Genomic DNA, 23,472 nt, shown 5'->3' on the forward strand with positions numbered 1-23,472 from the left:
CAACAACAACCAAACCAACAACAATTACTACTACTACTACAACTACTACTACTATTTCTTCTTCACTTTCTCCTCTTCGTCTAATACCCCTACTCTTCTCTTCTCTTCTCTTCTCTTCTCTTCTCTTTTCTTCTTCTTCTTCTTCTTCTTCTTCGTATTATTATTATTATTATTATTATTATTATTATTATTATTATTATTATTATTATTATTATTACAAGTGGTTCATGTTATTAATGTGATTAAAATTATAAGTAAAACAATAGATAAAAGAGTGCAAAATTATAAATGACACAACAGTTAAACGAACAAAATGAAAGTAAAACGATAGATAAAAGAGTGTAAAATTACAAATGAGACAGTAGTTAAATGAATAAAATGAAAGTAAAACGATAGATAAAAAGTGTGAAACTATAAATGAGACAGTATAGAATAGAGAATTACATGTAAGAAAGGCGTGCTGGTGATTTGTACAGTGAATTGTTTGTTGAAAAGATAAGTGAACAGTATTTTTTTTCTTTTTTATACGTTCGTATGGACGGTGCATTCCTTATAGAAGGAGGAAGGCAGCTCCAGAATTTTGGTCCATCAACCAGCAGAGACCTCGCTCCAGTACAGGTGTTGGTGTTAGGCTCATACACATTATGTTGTTGTCTAGTGGGGGCAGTACAGACATCGCTCACTCTCGGCAGGCAGAATAAGTGGTTAGGGATATTGCCATGGATAATATTGTAGGTAACAATGCCTTTCAACCAGCCAAGTTCTCTCAGAAAAGGTGTGGCGTGGTCAAATTTGGCACCGCTGCTTAATGTAACTTTTGCAGCAAAGTTTTGAAGCTTTTGAGTTTGTTTTGTAAGAGTGATATTAAGTTGTTCCCCATATCCTTATTCCATAGTTGATGATGCTTAGTACTAGTGTTTGCACGAGAGTAATTATTGCTCTCCTGTTAAAACAATCCTTGCTTCTATTTATATGTAACATGGTGCTAAAGATTTTCTTACTCATCTTATTTACATGAGTATTAAAAGTTATATGAGAGTCAAAGTAAACACCTAAGTTTTTCAGGGAGCAGCTGGGGAGCATCTTAGTGTCAGCAACTTGTAAGCAAGTGTTGGGTGGAGTCTGAGATACGAGACCTTTGCTGTCGACAAACACACATTGTGTCTTTGTAGTGTTTAGCATTAATCCATTTCAATGAAAATATCCCTTAGCTTGAGATAGAGCCACCTCTCCCCTGTGAACGAGTTCGTAAATGCCGGTAATTTCTCCTTTGTGAATGAGCTGCGTGTCATCAGCGTACTGTATGACCAGACAGTCGGGGATGTGCTGCGAGAGGTCATTCACGAATACTGAAAACAGTAGTGGACCCAGGACTGACCCTTGCGGAACGCCATAAGCAACGTCAAGTTTCTTAGAGACATATTTGCATATTCTGACTGATTGTGTTCTATTGAGAAGGTAGCTGTGGAACCAAAAGGAATCGATTCGCAACATTCTGAATTTCTTTAACATTTTATGATTTACGCTGTCAAATGCTTTAGACAAGTCACACAGCGTTACTAATGAGATATTTTTTCTGTCAATAGTTTCAAACAGTGAATTACACAAAGTAAGAAGAACGATTTCTGTAGAGAGCTTAGGTCTGAACCCGTGTTGTGTCTTACTAAGCAGATCATTGTGCTCGAGGTATGAGATGAGCTGACCACCAATAACTTTCTCAAGAACCTGAGAGATAATTGGTAGAGGAGATATTGGATGATAATTTTTTGGTTCCATAACATTTCATGTCTTGAAAATAGGAACTACAATGGCGTGTTTCCAGGATTCAGGGAACATTCCTGTTACAATTGACGAGTTGACTACACACGTAAGGTACGGGATTATGACTGGCAAGGAAGCAGTGAAGCTGTAGAAAGGGAAGAGGATGTGTAGATCAGGTTTTTGCTGTTAGGCAGCAGTGTGGAATGTCTTTTGGAAAGGGAAGGAAGTGCAGCTTTTTGGCGGTGAAGGACTTGGGGAAAGTGTGTGATAGGACTGGTAAGAAAAGTATGGGACGTTTTCAAAGTTTGTGGAGTTGGAGGCAGCTTGTTGGAAGGAGGGAAACGTTTCTGTGTATATGGCAGGGCATGTGTGAGAGTGGGTGGTGGAGTGAGTGGAGGGAGGCATGCAAGATTAAATGGAGAGGAGGTGGAAGAGGTGGATTGTTTCAGGTACTTGGGATCAGGTCACAGTGGACACAAGAGTTGAGACAGAGGTGAAGTGCGGAGTGAAAGAAGCAGGAAAAGTTCTTGATGGACTAAGAAAGATCCTCAAGCAAAGGACACTGGGTGTGAGTGTACAGAGAGAGAGAGAGAGAGAGAGAGAGAGAGAGAGAGAGAGAGAGAGAGAGTTATATGTGGGAATAGTGGTATCCGCTGTGCTGTGTGGTGCTGAAACATGGAACACGGGAGTAGCGGAGAAGAAACTGTTAAGTGTGCTGGAAACCAAGTGTTGGAGGAGTGTGTGTGTGTGTGTGTGTGTGTGTGTGTGTGTGTGTGTGTGTGTGTGTGTGTGTGTGTGTGGAGTAACGTGGTGGGATCGATAGAATAAGAAATGACGAGGTGTGTGTGTGTGTGTGTGTGTGTGTGTGTGTGGCGGCGAAAAGAGGAACACGTATGTATGGAGCCATGCTCTCTCTCTCTCTCTCTCTCTCTCTCTCTCTCTCTCTCTCTCTCTCTCTCTCTCTCTCTCTCTGTGTGTGTGTGTGTGTGTGTGTGTGTGTGTGTGTGGCGGTGAAAAGAGGAACACGTATGTATGGAGCCATGCTCTCTCTCTCTCTCTCTCTCTCTCTCTCTCTCTCTCTCTCTGTGTGTGTGTGTGTGTGTGTGTGTGTGTGTGTGTGTGTGTGTGGCGGCAAAGAATCACTTGATCGCTGCCCGTGTTTTGACACGGGCGTGCAGGGGTGAGGAAGGATTGGAGGAGGAGGATTCAGTGAAGAAGGAAGGAAAGAAAATGTGGAAGGAAAAAGTTATCTATTTTTCTAACAGTGAGTTCTACAATGTTCTTACAATGAAGTGGTGAAGTTCTTAGGTGTTTGTGTTAAATTATATTATTCTTCCTTCCAGCTTCCGTTATAAAGGAGACCCTATTGACATTATAGCATATTTTGCTACTACAACTACTACTACTACTACTACTACTACTACTAATACTAATACTATTGCTTACCACTATTACTATCATCGAAATAGTTATTCCTAGTAAATTTTACGGCTCCTTTTAGACCGATAGTCCGACACACAACATCGGCCTCCTGATAGTCAAAATAGTCATCATATATGTATGACCATTCACTACTACTGCTACTACTGCCATCATTGTTGTTGTTGTTATTGTTGTTGTTGTTGTTGTTGTTGCTAATGATGCGAATCTGAGGAAGAGTAAAGGGTTAGGTTAGTAATAGTAGTAGTAGCAATGAAGTAATAGTAGTAGTAGTAATAGTAATAGTAGCAGCAGCAACATTCGTAACCACAATTCTTGACCAATTCGTAACCACAATTTTAACCACCACAATTGTAACTACCACAATTTTAACTACCACAGTTTTAACTACCACAATTTCTACCACCACAATTGTAACTACCACAATTTTAACTACCAAAATTTTTACTACAACAATTATAGCTACCACAATTGTACTTACCATAACATTTCCACTGTAGTCATGTTTTTCGCCTACCAGCATGACTTTCCATACACCACCACCACCAACAACAACAACAACACCACCACCACCACTACTACTACCACAATCCATTTCATCACTACCGTCACCACAGTGGTCATAAGTATCGCATTTAAATTGTGGTAGGACGCACTTGTGGTTGTGGCAGACAAATTGTGGTGGCGAGCAATGTTGGTGGTGGTGGTAGTTGTAGTAGTAATAGTGGTTGCTGTGGTGGTAGTCAAGATGGTGGTTAGTCAGTCTATAGGTAGTAAGGAGGCACCTGCAAGGATAATAATAATAATAATTGTGATTGTGGTTGCTGTGGTGGTAGTCAAGATGGTGGTTAGTCAGTCTATAGGTAGTAAGGAGGCACCTGCAAGGATAATAATAATAATAATTGTGATTGTGATAGTAGTAGTAATAGTAGTAGTAGTAGTAGTAGTAGTAGTAGTAGTAGTAGCAGTAGTAGTAGTAGTAGTAGTTGTGGTGGTAGTAGTAAGAAGAAGAGGAGGAAGAGGAAAAGGATTGGAGGAGAAGGAGGAGGAGCAAAGGAATACAAAGGAATACAAAGGAAAGAACAGACAGCAACAGCCCTACTGGGCCTAACGAGGCTGTCTGTGTGTCTATTCTACCACTACCACTACAGATTCTAAGAGTTAGAGGATGGAGGACACTAGAGATCAAGGAAGGAAAAACAGGAGAGTATAGGGAGGAGGAAAGGCTAAGATGTGATAGGAAAGGATGAAAGAGAAATTATACTATTCACTACACTAACTAACTAAAAAAAAAAAAAAAAAAAAAAAACATTTTATGTAGGCGCAAAGTACGTTATATGAGGGGTTGCTGCGAGGTGATTGTCCAACCTTTGTTTAAAAGTTTCTATTGTGTTACTATCGACAATATGTGCTGGGAGAGAGTTCCAGACATTTACAATTCTATTAAAGAAATAATACTTAGCCTCGTCTGATCTGAAACGCTTACCTATAATCTTGTAGCCATTATTTCGAGTGGTGTTGGAACTGTCAATGATGAGATAGTTGTTTACATTTACGTTATCAAAGCCCCGACACATCTTAAACAATTCAATTAAGTCACCTCGCATTCGCCGTTTCTCTAAACTGAACAAGTTGAGTTCCCTCAAGCGCTCCTCATAAGGCTTGTTCCGCAGTCGTGGGATCAACTTGGTAACTCTTCTTTGGACTCTCTCCAGCTTGTCTATATCTTTCCTGTAATGGGGTGACCAGAACTGGACGCAATACTCAAGTAGAGGTCGGACAAGTGTATTAAACAATGTGAGAATTACCCCTTCTGATTTGAATTCGAAAGTCCTACCAATAAACCCAACCAATTTATTTGCTGTTTTAACTACTTCCGAGCAGTGTTTACTTGACTTGAGGTCTGAGGTAATTATAACACCCAAGTCCTTTTCCTCCTTAACCTTAAGAAGCTCGGTACCGTTCATTAAGTAATCAGTGTGATCGTTGTTATTACCAATGTGCAACACTTTACATTTATTTACATTGAAGCTCATCTGCCACTTGTCTGACCAAGTGGCTAAGTGGTCAAGATCAGATTGTAATTTTCTTTTATCCTCAGACGTGACTACTTTATTCATTATTTTTGTATCATCAGCGAACTTAGATACTTTGCAGGTGAGGCCCTCATCGATATCATTAACGTAAATAAGGAAAAGAACAGGGCCGAGCACTGATCCCTGTGGTACACCACTTAGAACTTCTCGCCAGTTTGAAAATTTACCATTTAAAACAACGCGCTGTTTTCTCTCAGACAGCCAGTCTTCAAGCCAATTGAGAAGTTTTCCATTTATACCATGTGACTTCAATTTAGCTAGTAGCCGCTTATGGGGAACTTTGTCAAAAGCTTTTTGAAAATCTAGATACACTATATCTACTGCCTTTGTTTCGTCGTACATGGTGAAAACATCATAAAAGAAATCAAGCAGATTAGTTAGACAAGAACGTCTGTTTCGGAAGCCATGCTGCGAGTCATTGATTAAATCATTTTCCTCTAGAAAGTTCACTAAATTGTTGCGAATTACTGTTTCCATTAGTTTACATACTACAGATGTAAGGCTGATAGGTCTGTAGTTACTTGGAAGTGAAATATCGCCTTTCTTTTCTATAGGGGTAACGTTAGCTAACTTCCAATCCTCGGGAACCTTACCGCAGTTAAATGATTTGGTGAAAAGCAACGAAAGGGGCTTACAAATTTGGAATTTAGTTTCTTTCAAGACACGTGGTGCAATACCATCTGGGCCGGGGGCTTTGTCAGTTTTCATCTTATCAATTACTTTGATTATCTCGTTTTCATGAAAAACGCAGACACTTAAGGGGGTTATGTTGTGGAGCATAAGGAGTGGTTCGGGGATTGTATGAGTATTTTCCTCTGTAAAAATTGAAGCAAAATAATCATTCAGTGTGTCCGCGATCTGAGTTTCTCCGGTGACAAAATTACCGTTATCTAGTGTAATGTGATTAATGTGAGATGTAATGACTTTTTTATTTCGAACGTAACTGTAAAATTCTTTGGGATTGGATTTAGCAATGCTTGCAATATACATTTCTAGATTTTTCTTACTCTGTCTAATGAGCTTTTTTGATTCGCGTCGGAGTCTGTCGTATTCTAGTTTATCGGCCTCATTCTGAGAGGACAAATATTTACGGTAGGCACGATTTTTCTGCAGTAGTTGTGACTCAATCTTGTTTGTCCACCATTTAGGTTTATTTCTCTTGCATGGACGTCTTTTACGCATAGGGATACATGTCTTCACAGCATCTTCTAAAATGTACTTAAATTTCGCCCATGATTCCTCATTGTTACTTTCGCCAAGTTCAGCGTTCCAATCTGCGACAGAAAGAATTGACCTGAGTCTGTCGTAGTCTCCTTCTTTATATATGAAAACTTTTTCGTTGCTAACAATGTCCTTATATGCCTGAAGGTTGATGTTAAAGGAGACAATCTTGTGGTCACTTGTACTAAATTCAGGACCAATATTAACGTTAGATATGAAGTCATCGTTTGTTGAAAGAACAAGATCTAATATGTTGTCACCTCGTGTGGGTCCTTGAACGTGTTGCTTTAGGGAACATTCTAATAAATTATTATACAAGTCGTGACCAGAGTGAGAGTTAAGTGGATTTCCCCATGAGTTAACAGGTAGATTGAAGTCTCCACAGATGACTGTATCAAAAGTGTTACTTATTTCAGTGATTTGATCTTGTAAATTCTTATCGGAGGAAACATTGTGAACCGGAGGCCTATAAATAAGACCTATAGCAGTTTTCTTAGAACGTACTCTTAAATGCAAGAAGACTGAATCTATATTGTTAATCTTTTCGGTTTTTAGTATGGTTGGCTGAAGACTGGCTTTTACATACAGCAATACACCGCCACCTATCCTGTCTTTTCTTTCACTGCTGAACATTTCATAACCTGGCAAGTTGTATTCCGCAAGAAAGTCTCTGTTTGCAGAGTTCAGCCAAGATTCAGTAATACCAATAATGTGGTAGTTTTCTACAGCTGCCAGGGTTTCTAAATCTGAAAATTTATTTCTAAGGCTGCGAGCGTTGATTAGGCAAGCTTTTATAGTGTTGCACATGGAGGTTGGGTTGCGCGAGGAGGCTACTAAGAGCCTGGGGCTACACGATCTTGCTGGTCGTTTTTTGGTCTGAAAATAGAAACTTTATTACTAAGGAGTCTACCAAGTCGTGCTGCTCCAATTCCATTTAGGTGTAAACCATCCGGCTGAAATAGAGAAGGTTTATTATAAAAGTTGTCCCATAGATTAACAAAGTCTACACCTTCCTCTGTGCAAAGAGAACGGAGACGGCTGTTAGTGCTGAAGGCTCTGTTGTAGAAGACAGCCGGTGCCCTGATGCGGGGGAGGATACCTGAAACAATAATATTATTGGATTTAGTTTTGAAGCGCTGTATCATCTTCTTGAACTTTTCCATGAGCTCTTCAGACCTAGTGTTTTCAACATCATTTGTACCTGCGTGAATAATAAAGAGGGTATTATTGTTAGATCCGCAGGCTGCCTCGTCACATGCTGCCGTGATGTCGTCTAAGCGTCCACCAGGCATGCAAAGACGCTTACGTGTCCTACGGGCCCTGCCACAGAACTCAGAGAGCTGACCTCTGACTATTGAGTCTCCGACCAGTCTCGTCTCTTGTGCATCTTCCTCCTCTTCAGCTAGGATCTGGTACCTGTTGTGTGTTGAGATGGGCAAAAAGTTTTTAACATTAGTGGTGGTGGCACGATTTTTGACTAATATGAATGGTGACTCTGCAAGCTCAGCATGTGGGCGGGCAGGAGCCCCTAGAGTGGAGGAGGCAGGTCTGTCAGGGATGGCAGGAACAACATCTGTGGAGGTGCAACCTGTATTAGAGACAACGAACTCTTTTAGTGCTTCTAGCTGTTGCACGACGTCCTCATACTGCTTGCACTTCTCCTCGTATTTCTCGTTGAGTCTCTCTACCTTGCTATTGAGGTGACACAACCTGCAGGCAGAAGAATTTCTAAAATATTGAGGGGCAAACCTGCCACGACAGGCTTCGCATTGTCTGAGAAGAGAAGGCATGACTGATTAATCAGAGCACTTTCGAAATTTCAGATAAGATGTGACCATAAATTGAGCAAATGAAAAGTTTATGCATGGAAATCAGATACTGCTGTGTTGGATGCCTCCAACACTGGGAGTTAGCTCCCACAGGGTCTTGAAAATACCATAAAGACCAATCGCTTGCCTAGAGTCTCGGACACGAGTGAGACTTTCACAACCCGGCGCTTGCAGCTATTGTCCTCACAGTTCTGTCCCATAGAGTGGGGCCGGCGTAGTCACTCTAGGCAAAGTGGGCAAGATGGGGGAACGGAACCAGCACCCAACCCCACCTTCAGCCACGTCTGACACACCTCTGCGACCCTTGCGAGGCCTGGCCGGTGGCACCTGTCGCCAGGTGTTCTCCACCGACTCTAGAGACTATCAGACGCACTTCCAGAGAGACCAAGAAACTGAAATATTCCTTGTATAGTATGAGAGAAGGATGGAAAAATAATGAGAACCAGTCATTATGAAGGATAGAGATGAAAGGACCGCCATTAGCAAGGGAGAGGCGGGTGACTCACATCAACAACTGGTTCCCAGGGAGGCTAAATTAGTGTAGAGACCGCCACACTTCTCTAAACCGCAGCCCCCAGCTAACTAAAGCTAAGGCATGGTCCAGCTAACTAGGACCTTGGAACTCCAGCCATTGTCCCGTCAAGGGATCATCTGCCTGCAGTCCAATCCACCACTGCTGCTGCCCAGTGGCTTCACCGTAACCCTGGCCCGGGGGACTTACCAGGTTAACACCTTGTCCAAGGGTGGCCTGAGACTATGCACGGCAGGGTGGTCAATTTCCCTGAGGTGAGCTATGATCACCCGCATACCGGAAAAGGAGGAGGAGGAGGAGGAGGAGGAGGAGGAGGAAAAGAAGAACTATTATTATTATTATTATGAGAGAGAGAGAGAGAGAGAGAGAGAGAGAGAGAGAGAGAGAGAGAGAGAGAGAGAGAGAGAGAGATTTAATAAACGTGAAGAAAATGAAAGAAAAAAAACATGATTTTATTTTCATTTCGGTATTTTCTCGGCAGCTGGACGTTTTTCTAAGAGTGTTTTGTACTTCTCGAAATGAATAAAATAAATAAAAAATATCTCGTTATATTATCAGCGTCTCTTGTATTTCTATTTTAATAAATTTTTTCGGTATTTACAAATGTGTTTTCTTTTGATCGAGAGAGAGAGAGAGAGAGAGAGAGAGAGAGAGAGAGAGAGAGAGAGAGAGAGAGAGAGAGAGAGAGAGAGAGACAGAGAGAGAGAGAGGAAAAAGCAGAGTGGACTGGAGGTGAAGGTAATAATTGGAGGAAACTTTTTCTGATTGAGAGAGGCGCCAGCAGACAGGACGTCCTGCCAGCAGGAAACAACAGACAGGGCGTGCTGGCAGCAGAAAACAACAGACAGGGCGTGCTGCCAGCAGGAAACAACAGACAGGGCGTGCTGCCAGCAGGAAACAACAGACAGGGCGTGCTGGCAGCAGAAAACAACAGACAGGGCGTGCTGCCAGCAGGAAACAACAGACAGGGCGTGCTGCCAGCAGGAAACAACAGACAGGGCGTGCTGACAGCAGGAAACAACAGACAGGGCGTGCTGCCAGCAGGAAACAACAGACAGGGCGTGCTGACAGCAGGAAACAACAGACAGGGCGTGCTGACAGCAGGAAACAACAGACAGGGTGTGCTGCCAGCAGGAAACAACAGACAGGGCGTGCTGACAGCAGGAAACAACAGACAGGGCGTGCTGACAGCAGGAAACAACAGACAAGGCGTGCTGCCAGCAGGAAACAACAGACAGGGCGTGCTGCCAGCAGGAAACAATAGACAGGGCGTGCTGCCAGCAGGAAACAACAGACAGGGCGTGCTGCCAGCAGGAAACAATAGACAGGGTGTGCTGCCAGCAGGAAGCAATAGACAGGGTGTGCTGACAGAATTTGGTAAAAGTACAGGAAGAGTGAAATTAAATGATATGTTGAATGATGTAATGTTGCGTGGAACAAGAGGAAAGTTCTAGTGACAGATTAACAACATTTCTATATTCAAAAGGCTGTAGTTGAAGTGCCACGGGTTTTCAAGGGTGTTTTTACGATTCTTGTGACAGATTAACAATATTTCTGCTTTTCAAAGGCTGTAGTTGAAGTGCCACGGGTTTTCAAGGGTGTTTTTACAATTCTTGTGACAGATTAACAATATTTCTGCTTTTCAAAGGCTGTAGTTGAAGTGCCACGGGTTTTCAAGGGTGTTTTTACGATTCTTGTGACAGATTAACAATATTTCTGCGTTCCAAAGGCACTAGCTGAAGTGCCACGGGTTTTCAAGGGTGTTTTTACGATTCTTGTGACAGATTAACAATATTTCTGCGTTCCAAAGGCACTAGCTGAAGTGCCACGGGTTTTCAAGGGTGTTTTTACGATTCTTGTGACAGATTAACAATATTTCTGCTTTCCAAAGGCACTAGCTGAAGTGCCACGGGTTTTCAAGGGTGTTTTTACGGTTCTAGTAACAAATTAACATTTCTACATTATTAACAGATGGAATATATATATATATATATATATATATATATATATATATATATATATATATATATATATATATATATATATATATATATATATATATATGGAAGAGTTATGGGGGAAAGGGGACAGGGGGTGGAGAGGTAAGGGAGAGGAGGAAAGAGAAGGAGGGAGGGAATGGGAGAGAAGGTAACAGAAAACGGGAAATTTTAACCACAGACTTAGTGAAACGTGGCACCGTATAATTTTCTCCTTATCCTCTAAACCAGTGGTTTCCAAACTGGGGGCCATGGCCCCCTGGGGGGCCATATAGCAGAATGTAGGGGGCCATAATCTGAGGCTATGCATAAATAAAACCAAAGGAGTTTAGCTTATTGCTAAAACAGCTTTTCACAATAATGCAATTTTTAATTAGTCTACGTATGAATTTTTTAATGTGCATTATATTACTTCTTTAGTACCATTTAAATAATTATATGAGATTCAGCTAAGGCAAAATACAAATTTCTTTATTAATAATTAACAAAAGAAAAAATAACAAATGGAATCAATGAAATTACAGGATTTGCTAGAGTGGTTGTTATATATGGACGTAATGAGTGTAGCACTGTACACACTCACGGTAGTCACGGGTTAGGGTTGTGGGGGGAGGGGGGTGGCATGGACAAGGATCATGTATGAAAAGTGGGCAACGACCAGAAAAAGTTTGGGAACCTCTGCTCTAAACTAGGCTACTACTGCTACTTATACTACTACTACTACTACTATTACTGCTACAACTACTACTACTGATCTCTCTCTCCCTCTCTCTATGCTTCGTGTTTCTGGTATTAATGGAATACGCAATCATCAGTGTGATAATGGGAGACGAATCACACTTGCGCAAATTGAAGAACTGCGCAAAATATGGAAGCGCAAAAATTAATTTCACAACAGTCAAGGTACGTTTGTGTGTTTGTGCGTTTGAATAAGTCATAAATGTGAAGATAGTAAGTTTTGAAATAACAAATCCCCAATTCTCTCTCTCTCTCTCCCTCTCTCTCGCAGCAAAGAAGGGCACAGGCCATCAAGGTGGACAGGCTGGCCAGGTATATCTTCCCAATCACCTTTGCTGTTTTAAACTTTATTTACTGGGCAACCTTCTGGGAGTACCTGTAGTAGTAGTAGTAGTAGTAGTAGTAGTTATAGTAGTAGTTGTAGTAGTAGTAGTAGTGTTTCGTTGCAGAATTAGATTACAACAACGATTTTTTTTTCAATTTCTTCAGTATTATTTAATTTTTTCTCATTTTTTCAGCGTTTCTTATTTTTTTTCATAATTTTTCATCATTTCCCTCTATTTCTTTCAGCATTTCTCCATTTTTTTCTATATTTTTCACAATTTTTCCCCCTATTCTCTTCACCTCTTCTTATTTTCTAGTATATATGTGTCATGAAAGTAGTAGTAGTAGTAGTAGTAGTAGTAGTAGTGGTGGTGGTGGTGGTTGTAGTAGTAGTAGTAGTAGTAATGCATATCTATTTACACTTATAAATGAAAAAAAAGTAATATATATTTTTTTGTTGTGTTAAAATTGTGTATTTCTCTCTCTCTCTCTCTCTCTCTCTCTCTCTCTCTCTCTCTCTCAGTATGGTATGTAATCAATAAAACTCGTAATTACAAATAATTCTTTTTTTTACTGACAAACATTATCAAGATTACAATTATTATTATTACTATTATTATCATTATTACGATTATTATTATTTTTACTGTTATTATTATCAAAGGTTGTAAAGACTGACAGACAGACAGACAGACAGACAGACACAGACAAAAGAAAGATAGATAGAGGTGTGTGTCACTTTTGCCCGCATACCCACTACTGTCTGAAGGGGAAATCATACGGAAAGCCAAAATGAGAATATAAACTTGAGGTTGACAAAAAAATGAAAATAAGCGTTGATATAATACAGGATCCTCACCTCTGGCAGGGAGCAGAAAAGGGTGTATTAAGATTTCGGTCAGTTAAAAGAATTATTGCTTTCGTAATAAAAACTTATCCAACAAATAAAGGTACTTGGTCTATTCTTATTCCGAAGGATCGTATATTGATTAACGGTTGTTATAAAGTTAACTGCTCCAGGAATTGAAGATACACCAAGGAGTGGACGAGTTAACGAGGGAGCGAGAACGAGCGGTACAAGTCATAAATTAATAATAATGATAACAAAAACGATAATATTTAATCCATGAAGTAAAACACATCAACACACACACACACACACACACACACACACACACATTGTCATCGATCTATCTCAGTGCGCATACCTGTCCCATCACCACGAGTGCATTGTGTTTAGTGGTCACCTGCGATAATTAGGACAGCCACGCGCGCAGGGTCACGTGACGCACCTATTACTGAGGGCGGCCGCGGGCACAGGAGGCGAGTGCTCTTCCTTGCCTTCATTCCACTTTGTGACGCATTCACTGACTGTGCGTGAGAGTGGCGGGGTGCAGAGGTGCGTGAAGGAGTGTTGCACCACCCGTAGCAGCTTCATATAACTAAGGTGCGTGAAAGCAGTGTGTGTGTGTGTAGAGAAATTGAGCGAGGTAATGAGTGTCGGCTCTGTGGTTTAAAATGTTCGTATTTTGTGTCATGTGGTGTGAGAGTGAGTGAGTGAGTGAGTGAGTGCGTGCGTGAGTGTGACGCTGTGTGGAGTTACGTTTAGTTCTGCTTCATCAACTTTATTAACGTCACATGTTAAGGTGAGTGAAAGTGACAGTTACGTGGTGTTAGTGTTTCTTAATTTGTGACCGCAATTGTCACCCCCACTAATTACATAATCCAATTCGGATTTCGAGCCGTTTTTTTACAACTGTCGCCTGTCGCTAAGCCATGACCCCATCCAGCATTGAAGCTAGGTTTAAGATTCTTTCAATTTTGACAATATCTCGTGAGTGGCTTTAAAATACTCGTTACTTAGGTTTCCAGTGGCTCGTAGCAATATTAGGAATGATACACGCAAGCTACCATGCCTGGAATGGACTGGAATGACCTAAAATCTGGAAACAAGCAAGCCACCGTGCCTGGAATGGACTGGAATGGCCTAAAATCTGGAAAAATATATGTTTTGTGATTCCGGTGAGATTAAAACAAGTATATTTTCTGACATTTCTCTTAATGCAGTTAGAGGTGATGTGTGGTTAGAATTGTGATATGGTAGAGCTGTGGTGAATGTGTCCTGTGGTGGAAGACTGGGTGTGTGGTGTTGGGGGGAGGGGGCAGGAGACAAGGAAAATCAGGTTAGGTTAAGTTAGCTTAGGTATTAATTGTTTACTACTAGTAGTACTAGTAGTACTAGCAGTAGTACTATTATTCCAGAATGCCGAACAACTCCGACATGGTAAAAGGGGCAAGACGACTTGGTTAAAGGGGCAAGCAGTCTTCCTTTCTCTTCCTCTTCCGTTTTTGCCAAATCATCATCCTCTTCCAAGACCAAAGGAGGAGGAGGAAAAAAGTCAAAGGAGGAAAGAATTCGGGAACGGGTGGAGGTGCAGGGGTGTCATCTGCTGCAGGAGATAGAGAGAGCTTGCGTACAAAAAAAATACTACTTCTACAACGGGTGGAGCAGGGACATCCGGCAACATTGCAGCATCCTCCTCTTCCTTCTGATAAATCAACACTGTTTTCACCCACACAGCATGTAATGACGGTGCTGGGGAGTGTTTTCACCCACACAGCATGTAATGACGGTGCTGGAGCTCCCCGAGGATCCTGACTACTCCTTAAAGAAATCTATTGATGCCTCAGTGAACGAGGTTGTTAACGTCGCTGAGCTGCTGCTAACGGCCACGGATGAGGGGAGATCTATTGGTGCCTCCATGAACGGGGTTGTTAACGTCGCTGAGCTGCTGCTAACGGCTACGGATGAGGAGAGACAGACAGATATTAAGAATATACAAATTAAATCACCACCTCACCTGACCTCTACGCCCCCACAGGTACGGAAGCTGATCTTTAACGAGTGCGACATGGTCCTGCAGTGCAAGGTGTGCAAAAATTTGTTCAGCTCGGTCGATAATTTCTTGACGCACAAATGAATTTACTGCCAGGAAGAGTTTGCTGATCGGACACTTCTTCACCGCGTAAGTTGAAACCCCAAGTAACTTCCACTAACGCGTCAAACACAATAATAGCAATAAGAGTTGTAGAAAAAATAATAGCAATAACAGTTGTAGAAAAATCGTAACTCTTAGACCCTGACAAAAAGTACTGTAACTTCACTACAACCCTCTCTACACAACCCTTCAAACACCAACAGAAGCAACAACACTCGCTCGCTACACCACCACTAGCACCCGCACGCCCACCCCAGCAGCATCAGCGGCAGTAGAAGCAAAAATACTAACATTTCTCCAGCTGCTCAGTCACGGCCAACGTGGTGACAAAGGAGGCCTGGCGGATGGGACAGGTGGATATCCAACTCATGGGGCCGTGATGGGAACGCTGGTGTACAGAAAGTCTCGGGTGTTGCGAAGCGGGTGTTGCCTGTTGGAGGGTGGGGATGGGGGTAAGCTGTCGATCTCTCAGAGAGAGAGAGAGAGAGAGAGAGAGAGAGAGAGAGAGAGAGAGAATTAGCGAGAGTCCTATTCCTCTCTCTCTGACATTTTTAAGTACCGAAAAAAAATTAAAATATAAATAAGCGACGCTGATAATATAACGATACATTTTTTCATTTACTTTATTAATTTCGAAAACTACAAAAGTTAGAAAAACGTTCAGCTGCCGAGAAAATACTGAAATAAAAATGATCGTAACGTTCAGCTGCCGAGAAAATACCGAAATGATCATTGTTTTTTTTCATTTTCTTTATTATTAAATCGTGTTGTAAACAAACGTTTATAATAAAGTTATTTTCGTGTTTTCACTTCATCTATTCATGTTTATTTATTCATTTATTATTATTACCGTTTCAATTTAAACCCGCTTAGGGAAGGTAGGGGCATCATAGAAAAGGGGAAGGAGGGGCTCTCTCTCTCTCTCTCTCTCTCTCTCTCCAGTACACATGTAAACTTTGCGCACATATGTGTGTGTGTGTGTGTGTGTGTGTGTGTGTGTGGAGGGAAGCCGTACATCTGTTGAATTCAAAGGCTACGCAGGCCACAATCCCTCCAACAAGAACAGCAACAACAACGATTCTACTACTACAGTCCCCCCTACAACAACAACTACTTACGCGGTGAAGAAGTGTCCGATCAGCAAACTCTTCCTGGCAGTAAATTCGTTTGTGCGTCAAGAAATTATCGACTGAGCTTAACAAATTTTTGCACACCTTGCACTGCAGGACCATGTCGCACTCGTTAAGGATCAGCTTCCGTACCTGTGGGGGCGTAGAGGTCAGGTCAGGTGAGGTGGTGATTTAATTTGTATATTATTCTTTTCTTAATATCTGTCTGTCTCTCACCTCATCCGTGGCCGTTAGCAGCAGCTCAGCGACGTTAACAACCCCGTTCATGGAGGCACCAATAGATCTCCCCTCATCCGTGGCAGTTAGCAGCAGCTTAGCGACGTTAACAACCTCGTTCACTGAGGCATCAATAGATTTCTTCAAAGAGTAGTCAGGATCCTCGGGGAGCTCCAGCACCGTCATTACATGCTGTGTGGGTGAAAACAGTGTTGATTTATGAGTAATATTCCAGTAAACAGCGACTTTCTTGTGACATCCATCCATTAGTGCAAGAGTTAATCTGTATACTCAGTCCTTCACCACTATTCTGTCCACCTCCCTAGTGCAAGAGTTAACCAGTATTTTCACTCCTTGCTAAGTAATAGTAAAGGCATTATTATTATTATTATTATTTTACAAAATCACACATTTCTTATCTATCTTCCCTTCACAATTTTTTAATCCCTTTCCTTCTTCCCTCAAAGGTCAAAACTTGTGTACTTTGTAATTAATCACATTTTCATCTATATTCCCCCACAAACTATTTTTTTCCTCTTTCTACTTCAATATAAACTTTTCAATATGTTTCCATTTTCCTCTAATTATCTCTTCACTTCAAGCATCTGTTTTCATTGTTTTTCCCACTGAGGGCTTAAGGAAATAACTGGCTAGGCTTGGGTTAGCACTATCTTACCTCCGAGCTGGGTTGGCCCACAAATTATACGATTAAGCGAGTACTTACCGGTACGATGGTTGATCGTAATTTCACGAACAGTTAACTGCGTCACTGAGGTAGTAAATGAGATGCCAGTAGCGGACGCAGCAAGCCAGTCCTTTAGAGAGGTTTGAGGAAGCAGCCAACCATTGACAAGGAGGCACATCAGTAGGAAAGAACCTAACGAGGGGACAAAACACTGGGAGGGAAAAGGGAGGGCATTTACTACCTCAGTGACGCAGTTAACTGTTCGTGAAATTACGATCAACCATCGTACCGGTAAGTACTCGCTTAATCGTATAATTTCACTTCACGGTAGTTAACTGCGTCACGAGGTAGGCAATGAGAGCTTAAGAGTGATTCCTCAAACCTAACGTAGTCCTTAGTGGTGTCAAAAGAAAAATAGACAAAGAATAACCATTTATTTCCCAAGTAACGATATAAGGTAGTACAGAAGTGAAACTCAACACAAATAATAGAACAGGCTGCAATCCATGTGCAAATCAACAATCTATATGTATGTGTATACCTTAATAAATACCCAAGTAATCAAGAGAAGGAAACCTCCTCAGCCCAACACTGCACTAGCAAAATCTGTCCGCTTGGACAACGGCCTCCTGTAGAATTTAGCAAAAACAGACTCACACGACCACCCCACAGTGGCCATGATTGTGGAGACAGGTAGAGTCAGGGATGCCTTGCTGGAGGAGGCAGATCTGGTGGAGTGAGGTGAGAAAATTGTTAAATCAATACCTGCATCCCTCATGACATTCCTAGTCCAGCGTCTTATAGTGTCTCGTGACGCTAACCGCACGGGAGCCTTAGTAGTTAAAAAGAACCTGGTAATAGAGCCCCTAATCCCTGCAGTCCTTTCCAAGTAACAGCAAATAGTGGTGAATACACATAAACATTTGTCTGGAGAATAAGCCGGAAAAACAAGCTCAGAGAGATGAACACCAGGTCTGGAAGTTTTCAGAAGATCACCTATTCGAAAACAAACCTCAGAACGAGAAACTGTCATGTTCCTAGTGTCCAAAAGATGTAAAGTATGGCCACGTTGTCCGGATACCAGGAGCATGAGCATGACCAATTTCCCAGATAACTGAATCATGGACAGGCCCTCATTTTGCCCCAAAGATCTTATGTGCGTCAGGACTACATCTGGATCCCACGTAGAGCAGTTACGGGGTAAAGATGGCCTTAATAGAAAAACTGCCTTCATAAACCTGCAGACTAGAGGGTGCTGGCCCGCGGGTTTGGAATCTATATTAGCAATGGCAGAAATAGAAGAACGAACGACATTCAAAGAACTGTAGCTCCGTCCCGTCTCCTTCCTAAATTCTTGCAACAAGAAATCCAACAACCAACTTACAGGTGGTCGAAAAGGATTAATTTCCCTGCCGACACAAAAACACAACCATCTTTTGATATGCGGCCCATATTGTAATTTCGTGCTCTGTCTCCACGATTGAAGCAGAAATTCGGCAACTTCCTGCGAAAGGCCTCTGTATGCAAAGGATCGCCAGAGAGGATCATGGCTGACAATATCAACTTCGAGGTCTGAGGATGTACTCGCGACGGGTCCTGGGGTAGTGTTAAGGAAGCGCGAGGAAGAAGGCGGGGAGGTGCAATCAGTAACCGGAGGGCCATCGGGAACCAGACCTGGGTAGGCCAGAGCGGCAGAATAGTCAGGGATGTCGCCTTGTCCTCCAGGATCTTTCCCAACATCCGGCCAATGACACTGAAAGGAGGGAAAGCGTAACATCTCCAATTAGACCAGGGAAACGTGAACGCATTGGTAAATGAAGCATAAGGGTCAGGTTTCCAAGAAACGTATGAAGATAACTGGGCATTAATACGTGAAGCAAATAGGTCGATGTCCGGAAAAAAGAATACTTCACACAGCCTATTGAAAATACAGGGTAACAGCATCCATTCAGTGTCAATGTTCCGGACTCTGGACTCTGCATCCGCTTCAACATTGTCAATTCCCCTGACATACTCGGCAGATAAAGTGATGTCCCTCATCGCAGCCCAATCAAAAATCTGTTCCGTCAGGGTATTAAGGCTCAATTTAGTACTGCCACAGCGATTAATACAGGCGATAGCGGTAGAATTATCAGACCGAAGACGGATGCGAGTCTGTTCGCAGCGTTTGCAGAGGGATCTTAGGCTCAAAAGGATGGCTTTAAGCTCCAGACAATTTATGTGATCTAATTCTGCATGTGCCCAATGACCTCCTGTCCTAGCATCGCCAACCTTCGCCCCCCAACCCGTTAGGCAAGCATCAGTGTGAATTTCCAAATCTGGGGGGCAGGATACCAGAGATTTAGTTTGAGAGTCGATGTTATCAATCCACCACCGGATTACGTCCCGAGCATGACTATCAAGTGAAATAACAGAGTTGTAGTTACCTTTGCTCAGAGTAAGTTCCTTATTTCGAACAATCTCCAGGTATTTGTACCTGAGGGGGGCTAGATTCACCGCCGCTTCGGAGGCTACGGCAAGACCAATAAACGCAGCCAAGTCATGTAGAGTAGATCCACCTCTAAGCAAACTCAAACCATGGGCTTTAATGCTCTCTTTACGACGTGATGGTAAAGAGGCAGTCATCGTGACAGAATTTAGAATTATCCCCAAAAACTCCACTTCCTGAGTAGGAGACAAAACAGACTTTTTGACATTGACTGTTAAACCTACAGAGTCAAACATCTGCAAGGCATACATAGCATTGTCTTCCAACTCTTGAGCTGAAGAAGCCATGAGAATGCAGTCATCAATGTAACAGACAATCAATATCCCAAGTTTCCTGAGGTGAGAAAGGATAGGTTTAAGTAATTTAGTGAAAATGCGTGGTGCAGATGTAAGCCCCTGAGGAAGACAGGTAAACTGGAAAGATTGGTTATTCCACATAAAGCGCAGCCATTTCCTATCCTCAGGCTGAATACGAACAGAAAAATATGCATCCTTGAAGTCAATAGTCATGAAAAAACAATTTTCCTGAAGTAAACTAAGTACCTCCTTAATTGAACTCATTTTGAAATGAACATGTTTCACAAAGTCATTTAGTTTCTTTAAATTGAGAATAACCCTAGCCGTGCCATCCTTTTTTCTCGTAGGGAAAACATTTGAGTAAAAACCAAGGTCTGATATATGGGAACATCTCTCAACCACTTTCTGTTGTATGAAAGTTAGCATAGCATTATCCAGGGCTTCCCTGTCAGTAATGGATAGGGTGAGAGGTCTGGGGAATTCAGACTGTACAGGAACAACATCAAACTCTAACAATTTACCCCGCACCACATCATGAATCCATTTGTCCCTGGAAAAAACCTGCCAACTGTGCCTAAAAAGGAAGGTCTTACCCGCCACAAAGTTATCTGGCGTGTTAATCAAGGTGCAGCAAGGTAAGGTACAGCGACTTACTGTGGGAGGCACTGTGGGAGGCGTTACTGGGGAAGTTTGTATGGCTGCGTCCTCCTCCCGTAAGACTGCCGCAGGCCTAAAAAAGGCCTTGAAGGAAGCTTTGACCGGGCTCGTGAGCTGTAAGGTCTCCTGTGGTCCTGTCTACCGAAGGATAAGCTCTTCCCTCTGGAGGTCTTGTAGGGGCGGAAGGACGGCCTTCCCAGCTTCTTGGTTCTATGCATTTCATCACATTTCTTCACAATGTCGAAAGGGAAGAGTTTGTCAGTACCGACTTCACACTCCCATTTACAGAGTTCTGCAAGAGCAGTGTCATTGACGTGAACACGTGCCACCTCCTTTCGTAACTGGTTGGTGTAATTGAAGGCGGAGATTAGTAGCCTAAGGCAATCATTTAAACCTTCCAGGTAAAAATTCACTGCCTTCCCTTTCCTTTCCCCCACGTCACTAACGCACTGAGTAATGGGAACAAGCGCTTTCAGTAACAGTCCATTAATATGGGTTAGTCGAGCATCCACAAGTTTACCTCCCGTATTCATTGCTTTGACAATGGGAGGGTTAGTCTCTGGAACTTTCATATTGGGCACATTGCTGGGTATTTTAATCCTATTAGTGGTTGATTTTACAATGTCGGCCACAGGACGACGCCTCAGGCTGGCATTGACTATTGATGCAAGTGAATCAGAAATTGGTTCACCTTTTGCTTCCTCGCCCAAAAAATTGTCAGACAATTCACTCAACGCTTGGAGGAAGTCTGCGTCATCACCAGAGGTAGCGGGTTGGCTACCGGAAAAAGAGGGGGAGATAGTGTCTAATCCATCTAGGGGGTCTGGATCATCTCAGACTCTTCACCGTCCTCATTATCAGAAGGGGACAATTCATGACAGCCACCATAATCTACCGGTGAAGGCGAAGCACTGCGTGTAATGCGGTTGTCTAGTTTTTCAACTAAACCACTCAACAGATTGGTGAGAATATCAAATTTCTTGTCTGAAGCAGAAGGATCCTCGTCCGAACAGGGTTGACTGACGAATGATTGTAGACTGCCAGGCGGTTGTTGATTGCCGGACGGTTGTTGACTGCCAGACGGTTGTTGACTGCCGGACGGTTGTTGTGGTTTGGAAGCACAAAGACGCTTGACGGACGACCCATCAAAACCAACAGCAGTCCTCTTATTGTCCTTCCTTAACCGGTCATCATCATCACGCCTGGGCCGTGAACTGTCCCGTGAGACAGATGAGGAGGAGGAAGCACGCCTTGGCGTGTCCTGGCTGGCCTGGGAAGCACGCCGTGGCGTGTCCTGGCTGGGCTGGGGTGCACGCCGTGGCGTGTCCTGGCTGGGCTGGGGTGCACGCCGTGGCGTGTCCTGGCTGGGCTTGGGGGTTCCTGCCCGACTGAGGCCTCGGTCCGCCATGGCTGGACACGAACCAATGAAGATGAAGCCAAGTAAAAACTGCAGCAAACACACCGCGGCTCCCGCCTAGAACAACCCAGGTGGCGGGTGGTGAACGGTAGGTCGTGAGCGGAGGAGAGGTGTGGACTGGACGAGCGCGCGCTGTCGACTGGCTGGCTTGCTGCGTCCGCTACTGGCATCTCATTGCCTACCTCGTGACGCAGTTAACTACCGTGAAGTGAAATCGAACTTTGGAGGCAGAGGAAGAGGTGCAGGAGGAGGATGCTGCAGTGTTGCCAGATGTCCCTGCTCCACCCGTTGTAGAAGTAGTATTTTTTTGTACGCAAGCTCTCTCTCTCTCTTGCAGCAGATGACACCCCTGCACCTCCACCCGTTCCCGAATTCTTTCCTCCTTTGACTTGTTTTCCTCCTCCTCCTTTGGTCTTGGAAGAGGATGATGATGATTTGGCAAAAACGGAAGAGGAAGAGAAAGGAAGACTGCTTGCCCCTTTAACCAAGTCGTCTTGCCCCTTTTACCATGTCGGAGTTGTTCGGCATTCTGGAATAATAGTACTACTGCTAGTACTACTAGTACTACTAGTAGTAAACAATTAATACCTAAGCTAACTTAACCTAACCTGATTTTCCTTGTCTCCTGCCCCCTCCCCCCAACACCACACACCCAGTCTTCCACCACAGGACACATTCACCACAGCTCTACCATATCACAATTCTAACCACACATCACCTCTAACTGCATTAAGAGAAATGTCAGAAAATATACTTGTTTTAATCTCACCGGAATCACAAAACATATATTTTTCCAGATTTTAGGCCATTCCAGTCCATTCCAGGCACGGTGGCTTGCTTGTTTCCAGATTTTAGGTCATTCCAGTCCATTCCAGGCATGGTAGCTTGCGTGTATCATTCCTAATATTGCTACGAGCCACTGGAAACCTAAGTAACGAGTATTTTAAAGCCACTCACGAGATATTGTCAAAATTGAAAGAATCTTAAACCTAGCTTCAATGCTGGATGGGGTCATGGCTTAGCGACAGGCGACAGTTGTAAAAAAACGGCTCGAAATCCGAATTGGATTATGTAATTAGTGGGGGTGACAATTGCGGTCACAAATTAAGAAACACTAACACCACGTAACTGTCACTTTCACTCACCTTAACATGTGACGTTAATAAAGTTGATGAAGCAGAACTAAACGTAACTCCACACAGCGTCACACTCACGCACGCACTCACTCACTCACTCACTCACTCTCACACCACATGACACAAAATACGAACATTTTAAACCACAGAGCCGACACTCATTACCTCGCTCAATTTCTCTACACACACACACTCTGCTTTCACGCACCTTAGTTATATGAAGCTGCTACGGGTGGTGCAACACTCCTTCACGCACCTCTGCACCCCGCCACTCTCACGCACAGTCAGTGAATGCGTCACAAAGTGGAATGAAGGCAAGGAAGAGCACTCGCCTCCTGTGCCCGCGGCCGCCCTCAGTAATAGGTGCGTCACGTGACCCTGCGCGCGTGGCTGTCCTAATTATCGCAGGTGACCACTAAACACAATGCACTCGTGGTGATGGGACAGGTATGCGCACTGAGATAGATCGATGACAATGTGTGTGTGTGTGTGTGTGTGTGTGTGTGTGTG

General features: G+C 43.0%; 2 protein-coding genes and 2 long non-coding RNA genes across 5 annotated transcripts in view; 1 reads left to right on the top strand and 3 right to left on the bottom strand.

The window, feature by feature from the left end:
• Window positions 1–3,209: 3,209 nt before the first annotated feature.
• LOC135097880 (uncharacterized) lies at window positions 3,210–23,258 on the bottom strand. The gene is made up of 3 exons (XR_010266299.1): window positions 23,171–23,258; window positions 3,683–3,986; window positions 3,210–3,409 (listed from the first exon to the last, which is right to left on the bottom strand). It is a non-coding gene; the product is annotated as an uncharacterized LOC135097880 (long non-coding RNA).
• The window catches only part of LOC135097879 (uncharacterized), a 28,361-nt gene continuing 17,387 nt past the window's right edge, over window positions 12,499–23,472 (top strand). For both annotated transcript variants that reach the window (XR_010266297.1, XR_010266296.1), the window contains exon 1: window positions 12,499–13,385. This is a non-coding gene — a long non-coding RNA (uncharacterized LOC135097879). The remainder of the gene's footprint in view (window positions 13,386–23,472) is intronic.
• Window positions 13,394–16,978, bottom strand: LOC135097878 (uncharacterized). Its single transcript, XM_063999984.1, has 5 exons — window positions 16,960–16,978; window positions 16,284–16,475; window positions 16,056–16,199; window positions 15,229–15,367; window positions 13,394–14,740 (listed from the first exon to the last, which is right to left on the bottom strand). Exons 2-5 carry the CDS (start codon window positions 16,467–16,469, stop codon window positions 14,598–14,600), a joined length of 612 nt encoding a protein of 203 aa, XP_063856054.1. The 5' UTR covers window positions 16,470–16,475; window positions 16,960–16,978; the 3' UTR covers window positions 13,394–14,597.
• On the bottom strand, window positions 17,389–20,719 carry LOC135097884 (uncharacterized). The gene is made up of 3 exons (XM_063999989.1): window positions 20,675–20,719; window positions 20,407–20,547; window positions 17,389–18,721 (listed from the first exon to the last, which is right to left on the bottom strand). The coding sequence occupies exons 1-3, from the start codon at window positions 20,717–20,719 to the stop codon at window positions 17,549–17,551; spliced, it is 1,359 nt and encodes a 452-aa protein (XP_063856059.1). The 3' UTR covers window positions 17,389–17,548.

The sequence above is a fragment of the Scylla paramamosain genome, unplaced genomic scaffold, assembly GCF_035594125.1.
Source record: "Scylla paramamosain isolate STU-SP2022 unplaced genomic scaffold, ASM3559412v1 Contig35, whole genome shotgun sequence".
Lineage (NCBI taxonomy): Eukaryota > Metazoa > Arthropoda > Malacostraca > Decapoda > Portunidae > Scylla > Scylla paramamosain.